At 43.8% G+C, this 12,458-nt stretch overlaps 1 protein-coding gene across 2 annotated transcripts in view; it reads left to right on the top strand.

The window, feature by feature from the left end:
* The window catches only part of PCYT1B (phosphate cytidylyltransferase 1B, choline), a 144,783-nt gene that overhangs the window by 21,978 nt on the left and 110,347 nt on the right, over positions 1-12,458 (top strand). The window contains exon 1 of one of the 2 annotated variants that reach the window (XM_042241691.2): positions 4,632-4,972. The exons of the other annotated variant lie outside the window; for it this stretch is intronic. Within the exon in view, the coding sequence (XP_042097625.1) occupies positions 4,856-4,972 (117 nt within the window). The 5' untranslated portion in view covers positions 4,632-4,855. Of the gene's footprint in view, positions 1-4,631; positions 4,973-12,458 lie in introns of those variants that run through there. 2 annotated transcript variants of the gene reach the window in all.

The following is a 12,458-nucleotide window of genomic DNA, read 5'->3' as shown; positions in this document are numbered from 1 at the left end:
GCAAGGTTGCAAGATGCAAGAGCCCAGTCCCCGAAAGTTCCCTGGGGATTTTCTGAACACCCTGCCTCCAACACACTCCCTTTGCTTCGGCTAACTGCTGATAGGACTCCCCAGCATCGCTCTTGACTTTTAACTTTGTTTCCTTTCACCGACTCCCTGCACCTTTCTGTTTGTTCGTGTGCTAACCTCTGCGTGCCCCGTATCCGGCTCTTGATCCCTTTTGGGAGAAAGGGTAATAATGTTCATTACCCCCGCAACTATCGGGGTAATAGCTGCTCATTTTAAAATACTTGTTATAGGCAGGAAAATGTAAAACAGAAGCCCCAAACCCCCATAATTCCATTTTTTTTTTAGTTTTTTTTATTTTTTAAATTTTAAAATCTTTAATTCTTACATGCATTCCCAAACATGAACCCCCCTCCCACCTCCCTCCCCATAACATCTTTCTGGGTCATCCCCATGCACCAGCCCCAAGCATGCTGCATCCTGCGTCAGACATAGACTGGCGATTGAGTTCACATTTTAACATCGTGATCTATTTCCCTCCAGTGCTTTATCCTAGGATGTATTAACACATATCGCAAAATTGGGGTTATTTCCAGAATCATATGTTGTGGCCTGATTTTCTCACCTGACACAATCTTTACACTTCCCCCTAGCATTAGTTTTTCTTCAAAACATGATTCTTAATGCATGTATAATAACATATGTATGTATTTCATTTTTATTTTAACTTTTTCCTATTGCTGTAAATTGTATCACTTTTTTTTTTGCCTTTTGTAAATAAGTCAGCATTAACATCTTTGAAACTATTTATGAGCTTCTGATTATTTCTTTGGGGATAAATTATCAAGGGAAAGTTCTGGGGCCAGCCAAAGGGTATGAACTCTCTGAAGTATGTAGCATGTACTGACCAATGTCGTCCATGGAGTTTTATTTTTTTAAACAGTGTTAACATTGTGTATAGATTTGTGTAACTGTTATTATAATCAGGATACAGAACAATTCCATAACCCCAGTAACCTCCCTCCTGCTATCCCTTTATAGACATCCTCCCATATATCCCCTAGAGCAGTGGTCCCCAACCTTTTTGGCACCAGGGACCAGGTTCATGGAAGACAATTTTTCCATGGACCAGGGTGGTAGGAATGGTTTTGGAGTGATTCAAGCAAATCACATTTATTTTGTACTTTATTACATCAGCTCCATCTCACATCATCAGGCATCAGATCCCACAGGATGGGGACCCCTGCCCCAGAGGATTATGAAATACTTAATTCCATATTATATAATTAACTGGTCATTCTTAATCATCCTAATAGTATCACAAAGCCCCGTTACAATAACCCATTCAGGTATTATTAAGAAGTTCTTGAATCAGGTTGCAATAGCAGCCAAGACTGACCCCCAGAGTGGGTGAATCTGGTAAAGGCCCCTCTCAGACCAGTGCCTGAAAGAGTTTATTTCACTTTAGATCTGTGAGTTTCAACTACTGGGCTGTGGAAAGAGGAGCATGAGGAGTCAAGACAGGCTGGGATAGGATTAGTGGGAATGGAGTTAGTTATAGAGCTGACCATTGCAGCAGGTAGAGGTCCAATTTTGAGGTTCAAGGACTTGGGCTGATAATGTGTCAGGTTCGACTTGGATCTAGAGCACATAGTGGCACCATTAGCTAAAAGTCTGACTTGGGTGACACAGTGAAGACATCTCAAGCAGAAGCAGCATCTTGTTTTGATGTGGCAGGGGAGAATGAAGAGGGGAAGAAGAGGGTACCTGCCCACTCTGACAACAGAAAAGGTGGAGGATAACCACACAGTCTAGGCTCTGGGGCAAGAGGGGTTCACAGGGACTCCACTAGTCATCAAGAGTCTGCTAAATGGGCGCAGGTGAGCCTCCCACTCTGAAGGGGGAATTAGAGGACCAATTATGAACCAAGCTGGGAGCTCAGTGGCCTGGAGCACAGTGAGGGTTTGGGGGCTAGGTGATTTCCAGTGGATCTTGTGGCTTTAGGCAGTGGTTCTTAAACTTTAGGGTGTGGCAGAATGCCTCCAAAACCCAGAGGTTTCATTAAAACTCAGATTCCTGGCCTCTACCACCTGAGTTTCTGACTCAGTAGGTCTGGGGTGGGGACCGAGAATTTCTGACAAGTTCCCAGGGCTGCAGCACTGCTCTTTGGGAGAGCCACTACTGTGAGGGAATGAAAGTATTAGACTGGATGGACAATCTCCTTCCCATATCACCTAGTACAGGTGGGAAAGAGACTCTTAAATGTATTACAGGGGTTGGCTCTTTCAAGTAAAACGGGTTGGTAGAGCCAAACTTGCAGCTTGAGGTATTTTGTTCTGCTAGGAGATCCAACCAATCCATCCTAAAGGAGATCAGTCCTGGGTGTTCATTGGAAGGACTGATGCTAAAGCTGAAACTCCAGTACTTTGGCCACCTCATGCGAAGAGTTGACTCATTGGAAAAGACTCTGATGCTGGGAGGGATTGGGGGCAGGAGGAGAAGGGGACGACAGAGGATGAGATGGCTGGATGGCATCTCCGACTGGATGGTCATGAGTTTGAGTGAACTCCGGGAGTTGGTGATGGACAGGGAGGCCTGGTGTGTTGCGATTCATGGGGTCAAAAAGAGTCGGACACGACTGAGCGACTGAACTAAACTGAACTGAGGTGGGCAGATAAGGTAGGAATGCCCTTTTTCTTTTTTTTTAATATAAAGTTATTTATTTTAACTGGAGGTTAATTACTTTACAATATTGATAATTCCAATTATCACCGGAATTCCTGCATCACTGAAGTTCTCTTAAGTCTAGCAATGCCAAGTGATGTCACTCTGATTTGAAGTTGCAGGATCTATAACTACCAAACTATAAATATCTCCTGCAGAATCCATTTTGTTTTTCTTGTAAGGCTTGCTCTCTTTGCTAATTTGAAGAGTGATTAAAAACATAATAATAATGCCACGTTACATGACTATAGAACATTCTAATTCACAAAGTGCTTTCACGTGATATCTTATTTGCTCTCCCCAATTCTATGAAGGAGGCAGGGCAGGTATTCTTATCCCATCCTTTGGACTACTGGTTCTCTAGGTATGGCCCCTGAACCTGCAGCATCAGCATCACCTAGGATCTTGTTAGAAATGCAAATTTTGGTCCCAGCCAGACCTACTGAACCAGGTCTTGAGGGACCAATAATTTACATTTCCAACAAATTCTCAGGTGATGCTGAAGTTGGTGCTGCTGGTCCTTGACCATACTTGGATGAAAACCACTACTATAGATTAAAATGAAAGATTTAGAAGCCCAAGGATTTCTACCTAGATATTTTTCCTACCAGTACACTTGCTGCCTCCTTCCACCTTCTCACCCCTGCATCCTTCCAATCCCAGTTTCCCTGCTTGTGAGTTTGAGGCCCTGAACAATTACTCTAAATTTCAGTTTTGTCACCAGTAAAATGGGGATAATAATATTGACCTCTTTGGGTTGTTATGAAGATTAAACAAGATCTAGGTAAAGTACCTAGCACTGTGCTTGTGCTTAATAAATGCTAACAGTTACCAAGGTTTTTTCCCCCCTACCCTATGGGCTTGTGGGATTTTTATCTCCCAGACCAGGGATTGAACCCCGGCCCTTGGCAGTGAGAGCAAGGAGTCCTAACCACTGGACCACAAGCAAATTCCAACATCATGATCTTTATTAATGTTATTTAAAGTGTGATATTTCACTGTAATGAGTATCTTTTTAAGTTCTTTCCTTTGGGTGTGCGTCTCCAGAAAGTCTTCCTAAAGTGGTGGTTATTCCTGGACGATTTAGACTTTAAGGCACATCATCTTTACCACCCCCATCTGGGATGTTTCTGTGATTGCCATGAGCATTTGGCTGAGAGCAGGGTGCCTAGGGAATGGGAGCAAAGGAAGGGTGTAAGGAAGAGTGTATCGAAGGGCAGACAACAGCGAGACCTTGAGGAAACTCAGAATAGCTGGGGAGGTTGAGGGAGATAGAGTGGCTGAGGGAGGAAGCAATTGTGGAGGGCAGTCAGAGGTGGAAGGCAGGTTGTCAAAGACAATCTACCTTCTTCAAAGTTCCTCCCAGAGCAGCCCCAGGGGTAAATGCCAGGGCTACACTGCCTCAGGGGATCTGCCGGTGCTATTGTTGCAGTCAAGGGGGTGAACACTCAGGTGCTCACAATGACTGCCCTGATATGTCCTCCGAGGCCAGCTGGCAATTGTGGGCACAAGGAGTTTGGACTCAAAAGTGGCTTTGTCTTCAGGGTGACTCCTATTTGGCAAAATTCTCACTACAGCACATCAAACACTCCTGTCAGGGACTTGGTCCTTTTTCAGTGGAGATCTGCTACGTTCTGTCTCAAGGCGTGCTGGGCATCTCAGGACGCGGTTTTTTCCTTATCTGGGTTGTGCAGCCGAGGTCCCTGGCCCAGAATGGTCCTAGACCTTTGCAACTGAATTAAACAGAAGAAACAAAAGCGGCAAGTTCGGGCCCTGTGGGCACGGCCGGCCAGCCAATGGGGCCCGGCCGCTCCCCGGCGGAGTGGTACTATGATGACAGTAGCCAACCAGCGCGCTCCATGCAAATAAGGTACTGTATCCCGCACCCGCCGCTCCAGTGCAGTCTGGTTGTTATAGTGATAAACTGAGGCCTTGCCTTTTGGTTTCTCGGAGGAGGAAAGGGGCGGGGGATTAGGGGGTAACCTCTTTACTTCCCCCTGGAAAAGACAGAAGGGATGAAGAAGGGGGATGGGTGGAGAAGAGAAAAATACGTGACAAAGAAAACATTCGCTGCCTGGGAGGAGACTCTCAGAGGGTGTAGAGCTGGAGGGAGCATTCACTGGCCATGCCAGTACTTACCACTGATGCTGAGTCAGAAACAGGTATCCCAAAATCCCTTTCCAATGAGCCTCCCTCAGAAACCATGGAGGAAATAGAGCACACATGCCCACAGCCTCGACTGGTAAGTAAAGACAAAGGATGCAAATGTATGCGTGGCTATGGCACAAAAGAGTTCCTTCTGCGCCCGCAGCCAGTGAGGAAAGCAATGCTTAGAGGATTTTCATGTAAATGAGAATGGAGCTACCGCCTAATCCTTCTCAGCTGTTTATACTTAGCTTCTATACCGGGCGCTGCTCTCAGCTTACAAAGCATTATTGTATTGGCTGGGTAGGAAGCGGGCCGCTTGGGCTATGCTGTTTTTGTGCCTTGGGAGGAGGGGATGGGCTTTTCTTCTTTTAGGTGTAGTCTCGTCTAAAGATGAAGCTCCTACGGTACAATTTTAAAATGGTATTCTCTCCACAAAGCTTGGGAAGTGTCCGTTGTTAAGTTCTAAATTCTAGCTAAGGAATGATTCTGTCCTCAACTAATTTCGGTGCTTAATGTCAATTTTGGAAAAATGAGAACGACATGGAAGCCAAACTTACCCGTTCGCTTGAAAATTTCAAAATACATGAATGAAAGGGTCCCTCAGTATTGTGTTCAGAAATAATGTGCATCTTAAATGTAAACATTTCCGGAGCGTGCTGCCGAGGGTTTCTCTTCGGGTAGTGGGAACCGGGGACAGCTACATTTACTTGGAAAGGGGCTGCATGCCTTTCATAATCAAAGTGTGGAAACAGCACTCAAGCTTCCTTGCATCTCAGTGAATGGCATCCCAAATTTCATCAGCTTCTCTGCCACTGCTCATGATTCCTTAAGTAAATGTGAAAGGTGGCTGGTTCTCAATCGCCTCAGCGTGTATCCTCCAGCAATCAAAAGCACCAAATGGGTAGTGGGTTTTGGGGTGGCCTGAAGTCTTGGTGAACTTGGTGAGACCTTTCTTAGAACCCTCAGATCCAAGGGACAGACTAGTTAGAGCTATCCTCTCTCTAGTGATAGCCACCCCCTCCTCCGTCCCTGTGTTAAAAGTGCAATAAGTTTGTTGTTGGTTTTTTTTTTTTTTAACAAAAAGGAGTTTGTGATATAGCATTTTCTGTGAACTCCCAAAATGAGGCGATTCCCAAATAAGATTCCAAGTCTAGTCTATCCTGTAACTTACTTCTTAATGGTTACTAAGGGTTCAGAAGGAGATAGGACAGGTTTCTAAAACATGAAAACAAGTCGCCTTAGAGCATAGTGGGCTTTTGTTCACTAATGTTTCTATTTTTTTTTTAAGATCTATTTTCTTAGGACCCTTTACTACTAACTGCTCCCCAGTGCTTAAGCCACTTGCTGAACAGTATACATAAGGTAGTACCTGTGTTCTCATGGGATACAAACCATCCCAATAAGTTTGTTACCAAGGGATTCCTTTGGACCACTAGACAACTCTTGGTTAAGGCGTGTGCAAAACGACAAGAACAACAAACTAACCCTTAAATACTTGTTACAAGATCACCCAGAATATATTTTTTAAACGTTATACTCGATGTTCAAATTCTAATCACACACCTTCCTGACAGGTAAAGGGCAGGAGAGAAAGAGGGGGCATCCAGTTCTGGTTCGTGTGTCAGTGCCCACTTCTTTTCCTTTCTCTTCCGCCTTTTAGCTGTTCTGCTCCTTGGTTGCTTCTCCCTGAGAGGGTGGGCAGAGGAAATCAAAGGAAGGAAGAAAGTTCAAGTACTTTCCACTTTCCCTTGTGACAGCTCATCTGGGAGGTTAACTCACAAGATCCATGCAAAGCTGGCAGTGTTACGCCTCCACCTCCCCACCATTTTAGAAATGAAGAAACTGAGGTTCAGAGAGAGTAAGTGACTTCCCCAGAGTCACACTGCTTTGAAGGGCTGTAGAGCTGGGATCTGAACCCAGAACTCTACCTGCAAAGTGGAAGTTCTCATCCGACACACCCTAAGTGAGGTACATTCTTCTCCCATCTTTTTGGCAGTTCTGGCTTGTATGTGTGTCTGTGTGTGTGTGCACGTGCATGTGAAGGATATACAGAAGTTGAACTGTGAAAGTGATTGCTATGATAAAAGATTTTCCCTGTTGTCCATCATTATTGTGGTCTATAAAAAATTGGCTCTGCTTAAATAGGGGCTATTTACCAATTTATAAACCACTATTAAGTTTTGGAAGCACCTTTTATCAGCAAAATTTGCATTGTAGGGGTATATTCTAAATTTAGATTTACACTTAATAGCGAAGGCACATATTACCTACTTAATAACAAAGTTTGAAGAGAGTGGCAAATGAAAATATTAAATTAGCATTTTTATGTTTTTTACTGGTTTCTATTGATCTTTAGCTTTGCTAATATCATCATATTTCAAAGTATATGAATTCTGTGTTTCTCCCAGGACCAAACATGTCTTCCCAAGTCAATTGTGGGTCCCTCAGAGTCTGACTGTTGAGTTGCTTGACTAGCTTTGGAAAGTGCATGGAAGACGTGAAAGGTAACCCTTCAGAGGACAGGCTCCTTCCCCCACGTGTTACCCACTTGAATTCATAAAGTTTAGAGAAAATAGGACTCAATAACAAAGTGAAAGTGAAGTCGCTCAGCCGGGTCCGACTCTTTGCGACCCGTGGACTGTAGCCCACAAAGCTCCTCCGTCCATGGGATTCTCCAGGCAAGAATACTGGAGTGGGTTGCCATTTCTTTCTCCACGGTCAATAACAAAACATTATTTCAAAAAGAGAGTAGCATTTATCAGAGTGGTTGTGATTGTATTAACTGAGGCACACACTGGTTCCCCAAACTCACTCTAACTTTACCTAGAGATACAGAAAAGGACATTTCTGGGTAAATAAAGGGCCTTAAAGGTTTATTGCAGGTCCCAGAATGTGACTTAATGTCACCATTTATAGATACAAACTTTATTTAAATCTCAGCAATTGTGTAAAATGGCCTTTTTGTGATGAACTGTGTGAGTGATTGAGCCTGGCACTTGAGAAGGTATGTACAAGCATCTCTGTCTACATGTGTTTATCTATATATTATTATTATTATTTAAAAAATTATTTATTTGGCTGCATTGAGTCTTACTGTGGCACGCAGGCTATTTCATTACAGTACACAGACTCTCGAGCTGCAGCACATGGGTTCTGGAGTGTGCAGGCTCAGTAGTTGTGGTGCGGGGGCTTAGTTGCTCCACAGGATTTTGTTGTTGTTTAGTCCCTAAGTTCTTGGTGACTCCATGGATGTGGTATCTTAGTTTCCCAACCAGGGATCAAACCTGAGTCCCCCCCCATTGCAAGGCGAAGTCTTAACAACTGGACCACCAGGGAGGAGAAGGCGAGGGTACCCCACTCCAGTACTTTTGCCTGGAAAATCCCATGGACGGAGGAGCCTGGTAGGCTGCAGTCCATGGGGTCGCTAAGAGTCAGACACGACTGAGCAACTTCCCTTTCACTTTTCACTTTCATGCATTGGAGAAGGAAATGGCAACCCACTCCAGTGTTCTTGCCTGGAGAATCCCAGGTATGGCGGAGCCTGGTGGGCTGCCGTCTATGGGGTCGCACAGAGTCAGACATGACTGAAGTGACGCAGCAGCAGCAGGACCACCAGGGAAATCCTGTGTTTGGGTATATAATCTTCATAGTGAAGTTTGTTTATTGTGATGTGGGTTAATGCTACCCACAGTGATTGAGTACCTACTACATGCTAAGCTCTGAGCCCTGTGGTACTCTGGAATCTAGAGATACTAGAGGTACTGTGGAATCTAGAGATTTAGATTGTGGAAGAGACTGGCACACAAACAGATTGGTTACATACAGATTGATAAAGACACAGCTGGCAAAGGGGTGTATTACCAGGTGCATTAGGGACAGAAGTGAGACAGTGGGTAACTCCTTGACAGCGAGTCTATGTTTGCCAGGGGATTGTTGAGTAGAAACCCTGTTTTGTCCTCACTATATCCCTGGTGTCTAATACAGAGCCTGGCATAGCTCTTTAAGGAAAGGGAGTGGAAAGTTGGCATACCTAGATAGACAGGACTTTGAAGCAATCTAAACTTTAGACCCTTGTAAGTAGCAAATTGATAAGGATATTGAAGATACAATGGAATCATGTTCAAGGGAGAACTTTTCTGGAAAGTTCAGTTCAGTTGCTCAGTCGTGTCCGACTCTTTGCAACCCCATGAATCACAGCACGCCAGGCCTCCCTGTCCATCACCATCTCCCAGAGCTCACTCAGACTCACGTCCATCGAGTCCGTGATGCCATCCAGCCATCTCATCCTCTGTCGTCCCCTTCTCCTCCTGCCCCCAATCCCTCCCAGCATCAGAGTCTTTTCCAATGAGTCCACTCTTCACATGAGGTGTCCAAAGTACTGGAGTTTCAGCTTTAGCATCATTCCTTCCAAAGAAATCCCAGGATTGATCTCCTTCAGAATGGACTGGTTGGATCTCCTTGCAGTCCAAGGGACTCTCAAGAGTCTTCTCCAACACCACAGTTCCAAAGCATCAATTCTTCGGCGCTCAGCCTTCTTCACAGTCCAACTCTCACATCCATACATAACCACTGGAAAAACCATAGCCTTGACTAGACCTTTGTTGGCAAAGTAATATCTGTGCTTTTTAATATGCTATCTAGGTTGGTCATAACTTTTCTTCCAAGGAGTAAGTCTTTTAATTTCATGGCTTCATGCAGTGATTTTGGAGCCCCCAAAATAAATTCTGACACTGTTTCCACTGCTTCCCCATCTATTTCCCATGAAGTGATGGGACCAGATGCCATGATCTTGGTTTTCTGAATGTTGAGCTTTAAGCCAACTTTTTCACTTTCCTCTTTCACTTTCATCAAGAGGCTTTTTAGTTCCTCTTCACTTTCTGCCATCAGGGTGGTGTCATCTGCATATCTGAGGTTATTGATATTTCTCCCAGCAATCTTGATTCCAGCTTGTGCTTCTTCCAGCCCAACATTTCTCATAATGTACTCTGCATAGAAGTTAAATAAGCAGGGTGACAATATACAGCCTTGACGTACTCCTTTTCCTATTTGGAACCAGTCTGTTGTTCCATGCCCAGTTCTAACTGCTTCTGGAACGTATAACTGTAGATTTTCCACCTGCCTTTCTTTCCATTGGGAGTACTAGGAAAGAGGAATAAATAGAATTAAATAACACTGATAAGGAAATTAGAAAAGAGATAGAAAACTACCTAGGTTTTATGATAGAGCTTATGTCTTAGGAATGTAACCTTTTGTTTTTATTTGGAGAACAATTGCTTTACAATTGTTGTCTTCATTTCTGCCATATATCAACATGAGTCAGCTTGAACCTCCTACCCACCTCCCAACCTGTCCCACACCTTAAGGATGTAATCTTATTTCTACACTTATTTTTTTTACTGTGGTGGCTCGGGTTTGAGATGTTTCTGAGAATTCTTTCTATTGTTATAGTCTTTATTCTTGGTCCTTGACTTGTTTTTCACTCTTTGCTGTCTTTTTTCTTAAACTTGATACTATGTGACTTACAAAGTGGACTGCCGAAAAGAGGAACTGAGTGGCCGTGGAGAGGGTGTAACAGCCTTCTTTGGAGACCCAACCCCTGAGGGATGGGACTCCTCCTGTGTAGGGACTGTGTCCTGCTAGGTCCCCAACCCTCAGTCGATGTCTCTAGGCCAATCCTCTGGGCCCAGGGAAAGTGAAGTGTTAGTCACTCAGTCGTGTCTTGTCTGACTCTTTGTGACCCCATGGACTATAGTCTCTCTCCATGGGATTTCCTAAGCAAGAATACTGGAGTGGGCTGCCATTCCCTTCTCTAGGAATCTTCCCGACCCAGGTGTCCTGCATTGCAGGCAGATTCTTTACCATCTGAGCCACCAGGGAAGCCCAGATTTACCACTAGCTGCATGATTTTGGTCAGTTCTTTTCAACTAGACCCAGTCACCCTGAAAGCTGTCTTCTTTTGGTTAATGACCTTGGTCAAGTTCTTCTAGAAGTACATTCTGCTGTTACAGACAAGTTGTAATTCTAGCCTGCAAAATCAGTTCCATGAACATGGATGTTCCACAGATCACCTGAGAAGGCCTTGGAAATAAAAAAGGGCTGGTTCTATATGCCATGTTTGCAGGAGTTGATTTTGGGCTTCACTTCACAGTGGAGCAGTGCCAAGAGACTGCTGTCTTGCAGAAGGTGCATTATGTCAGCTGGGATGTAGGGCGCTCCCCAGCTAGTGCTTGAAAAGATGACCAGATTTCCAGAGACATCCTTGGCTCCCTTTATGAGCCCCACCATGTATGTAGCTACTCAGCCAGCATACATTTTAAAAGTAAGATACTTATTGTGCTAGGTCAGTGAAAAGAAACAAACACGAGCTTCCTTGGGCATTTACTGTGGTCTGCAGGAATTTTGCCCAAGGCTATTATTAGACATCTTCCTGCTGATCTCGGTTCAAATGCAACATCCATTTCTTACAGATTGATAATAGTCAGGCATATTGAACATGGGGTCAATGAATTCGTTTCTCCTATTCTTTTAAATTTATTCTTTCACTGCCCCCCCCCCCCCGCCATTTGCCTAATGCTAAACTCCTTTTCTTGAGATGGTTGGATGGCATCACCTACTCAATGGACGTGAGTTAGAGCAAACTCTGGGAGACAGTGAAGGACAGGGAAGCCTGGCATGCTGCAGTCAATGGGGTCACAGAGTCAGACGTGACTTAGTGACTGAATAACAACAAAACTCGTTTTGGAAAAAATTAATATAAATCAAATATTTGTTTGATTTTGATGTTTGAACATATAGAAATGGAAATGGCATGAGGCAGTGAGGGGGATTTAAAGGATTTATTGACACAAGACTTTAGAAGGTAACCAAGAGAAACCTTAGTCCCTGACCAACACGATTCACAGTAAGCCAGCTGCTTAGAAATTTTCACCCACAACAATGCACGAGGTGCTATAGAGAGAAATGAAACAAGTAATCCACAGCCTGGAAGATCATTTTCATTTAACAGGAGGCAGTAGTTTGGTGGATGGAAGCATGCCAGGACACTGAAATCCCTTAAGAGAGCTTTTTTGTAAGTTTGGTTTTAATATATTGGGCTTTGTACAGACTTTAAGCTGTATTTCATCCATTGAGCAGAAGTACTTCCCAGCAGGGAGTACTCCATTAACCTGATCCCCAAGTTAAGATAAGTCCCTGCATTTGAAGAAAAGGTGCCACTTGATGGTCCCAAGATGTTTGTGGACATGGAAAGGATTGGTCTTTTTTTCGGGGATCTTCAGCCCTCACTGTGAGTAGCATACTCCAGCTGCTAGAGTATCACTGCCTAGTGGCAATACAATGTAATTTAAATTTTTCTAGTAGCCACAATTTAAAGTTTTTTTAAAAGGTAAAATTAATTTCAATAGAATATTAAATTTAATCAGTACATAAAATATTGCTATCCCTCTTTTTTTAGTGAGAAGAGTTTTTATTTTATTTAGTTTTGGCTGTGCTGGGTCTTTGTTGCTACGTGTGGACTTTCTCTAGTTGCAGTGACCGGGAGCTACTCTTCATTGTGATGCACAAGCTTCTCATTGTAGTCA

This window comes from Ovis aries, chromosome X (genome assembly GCF_016772045.2).
Source record: "Ovis aries strain OAR_USU_Benz2616 breed Rambouillet chromosome X, ARS-UI_Ramb_v3.0, whole genome shotgun sequence".
NCBI lineage: Eukaryota > Metazoa > Chordata > Mammalia > Artiodactyla > Bovidae > Ovis > Ovis aries.
Note: the sequence above shows the minus strand (reverse complement) of the source record. Positions and strands in the feature narration are given on the sequence as shown.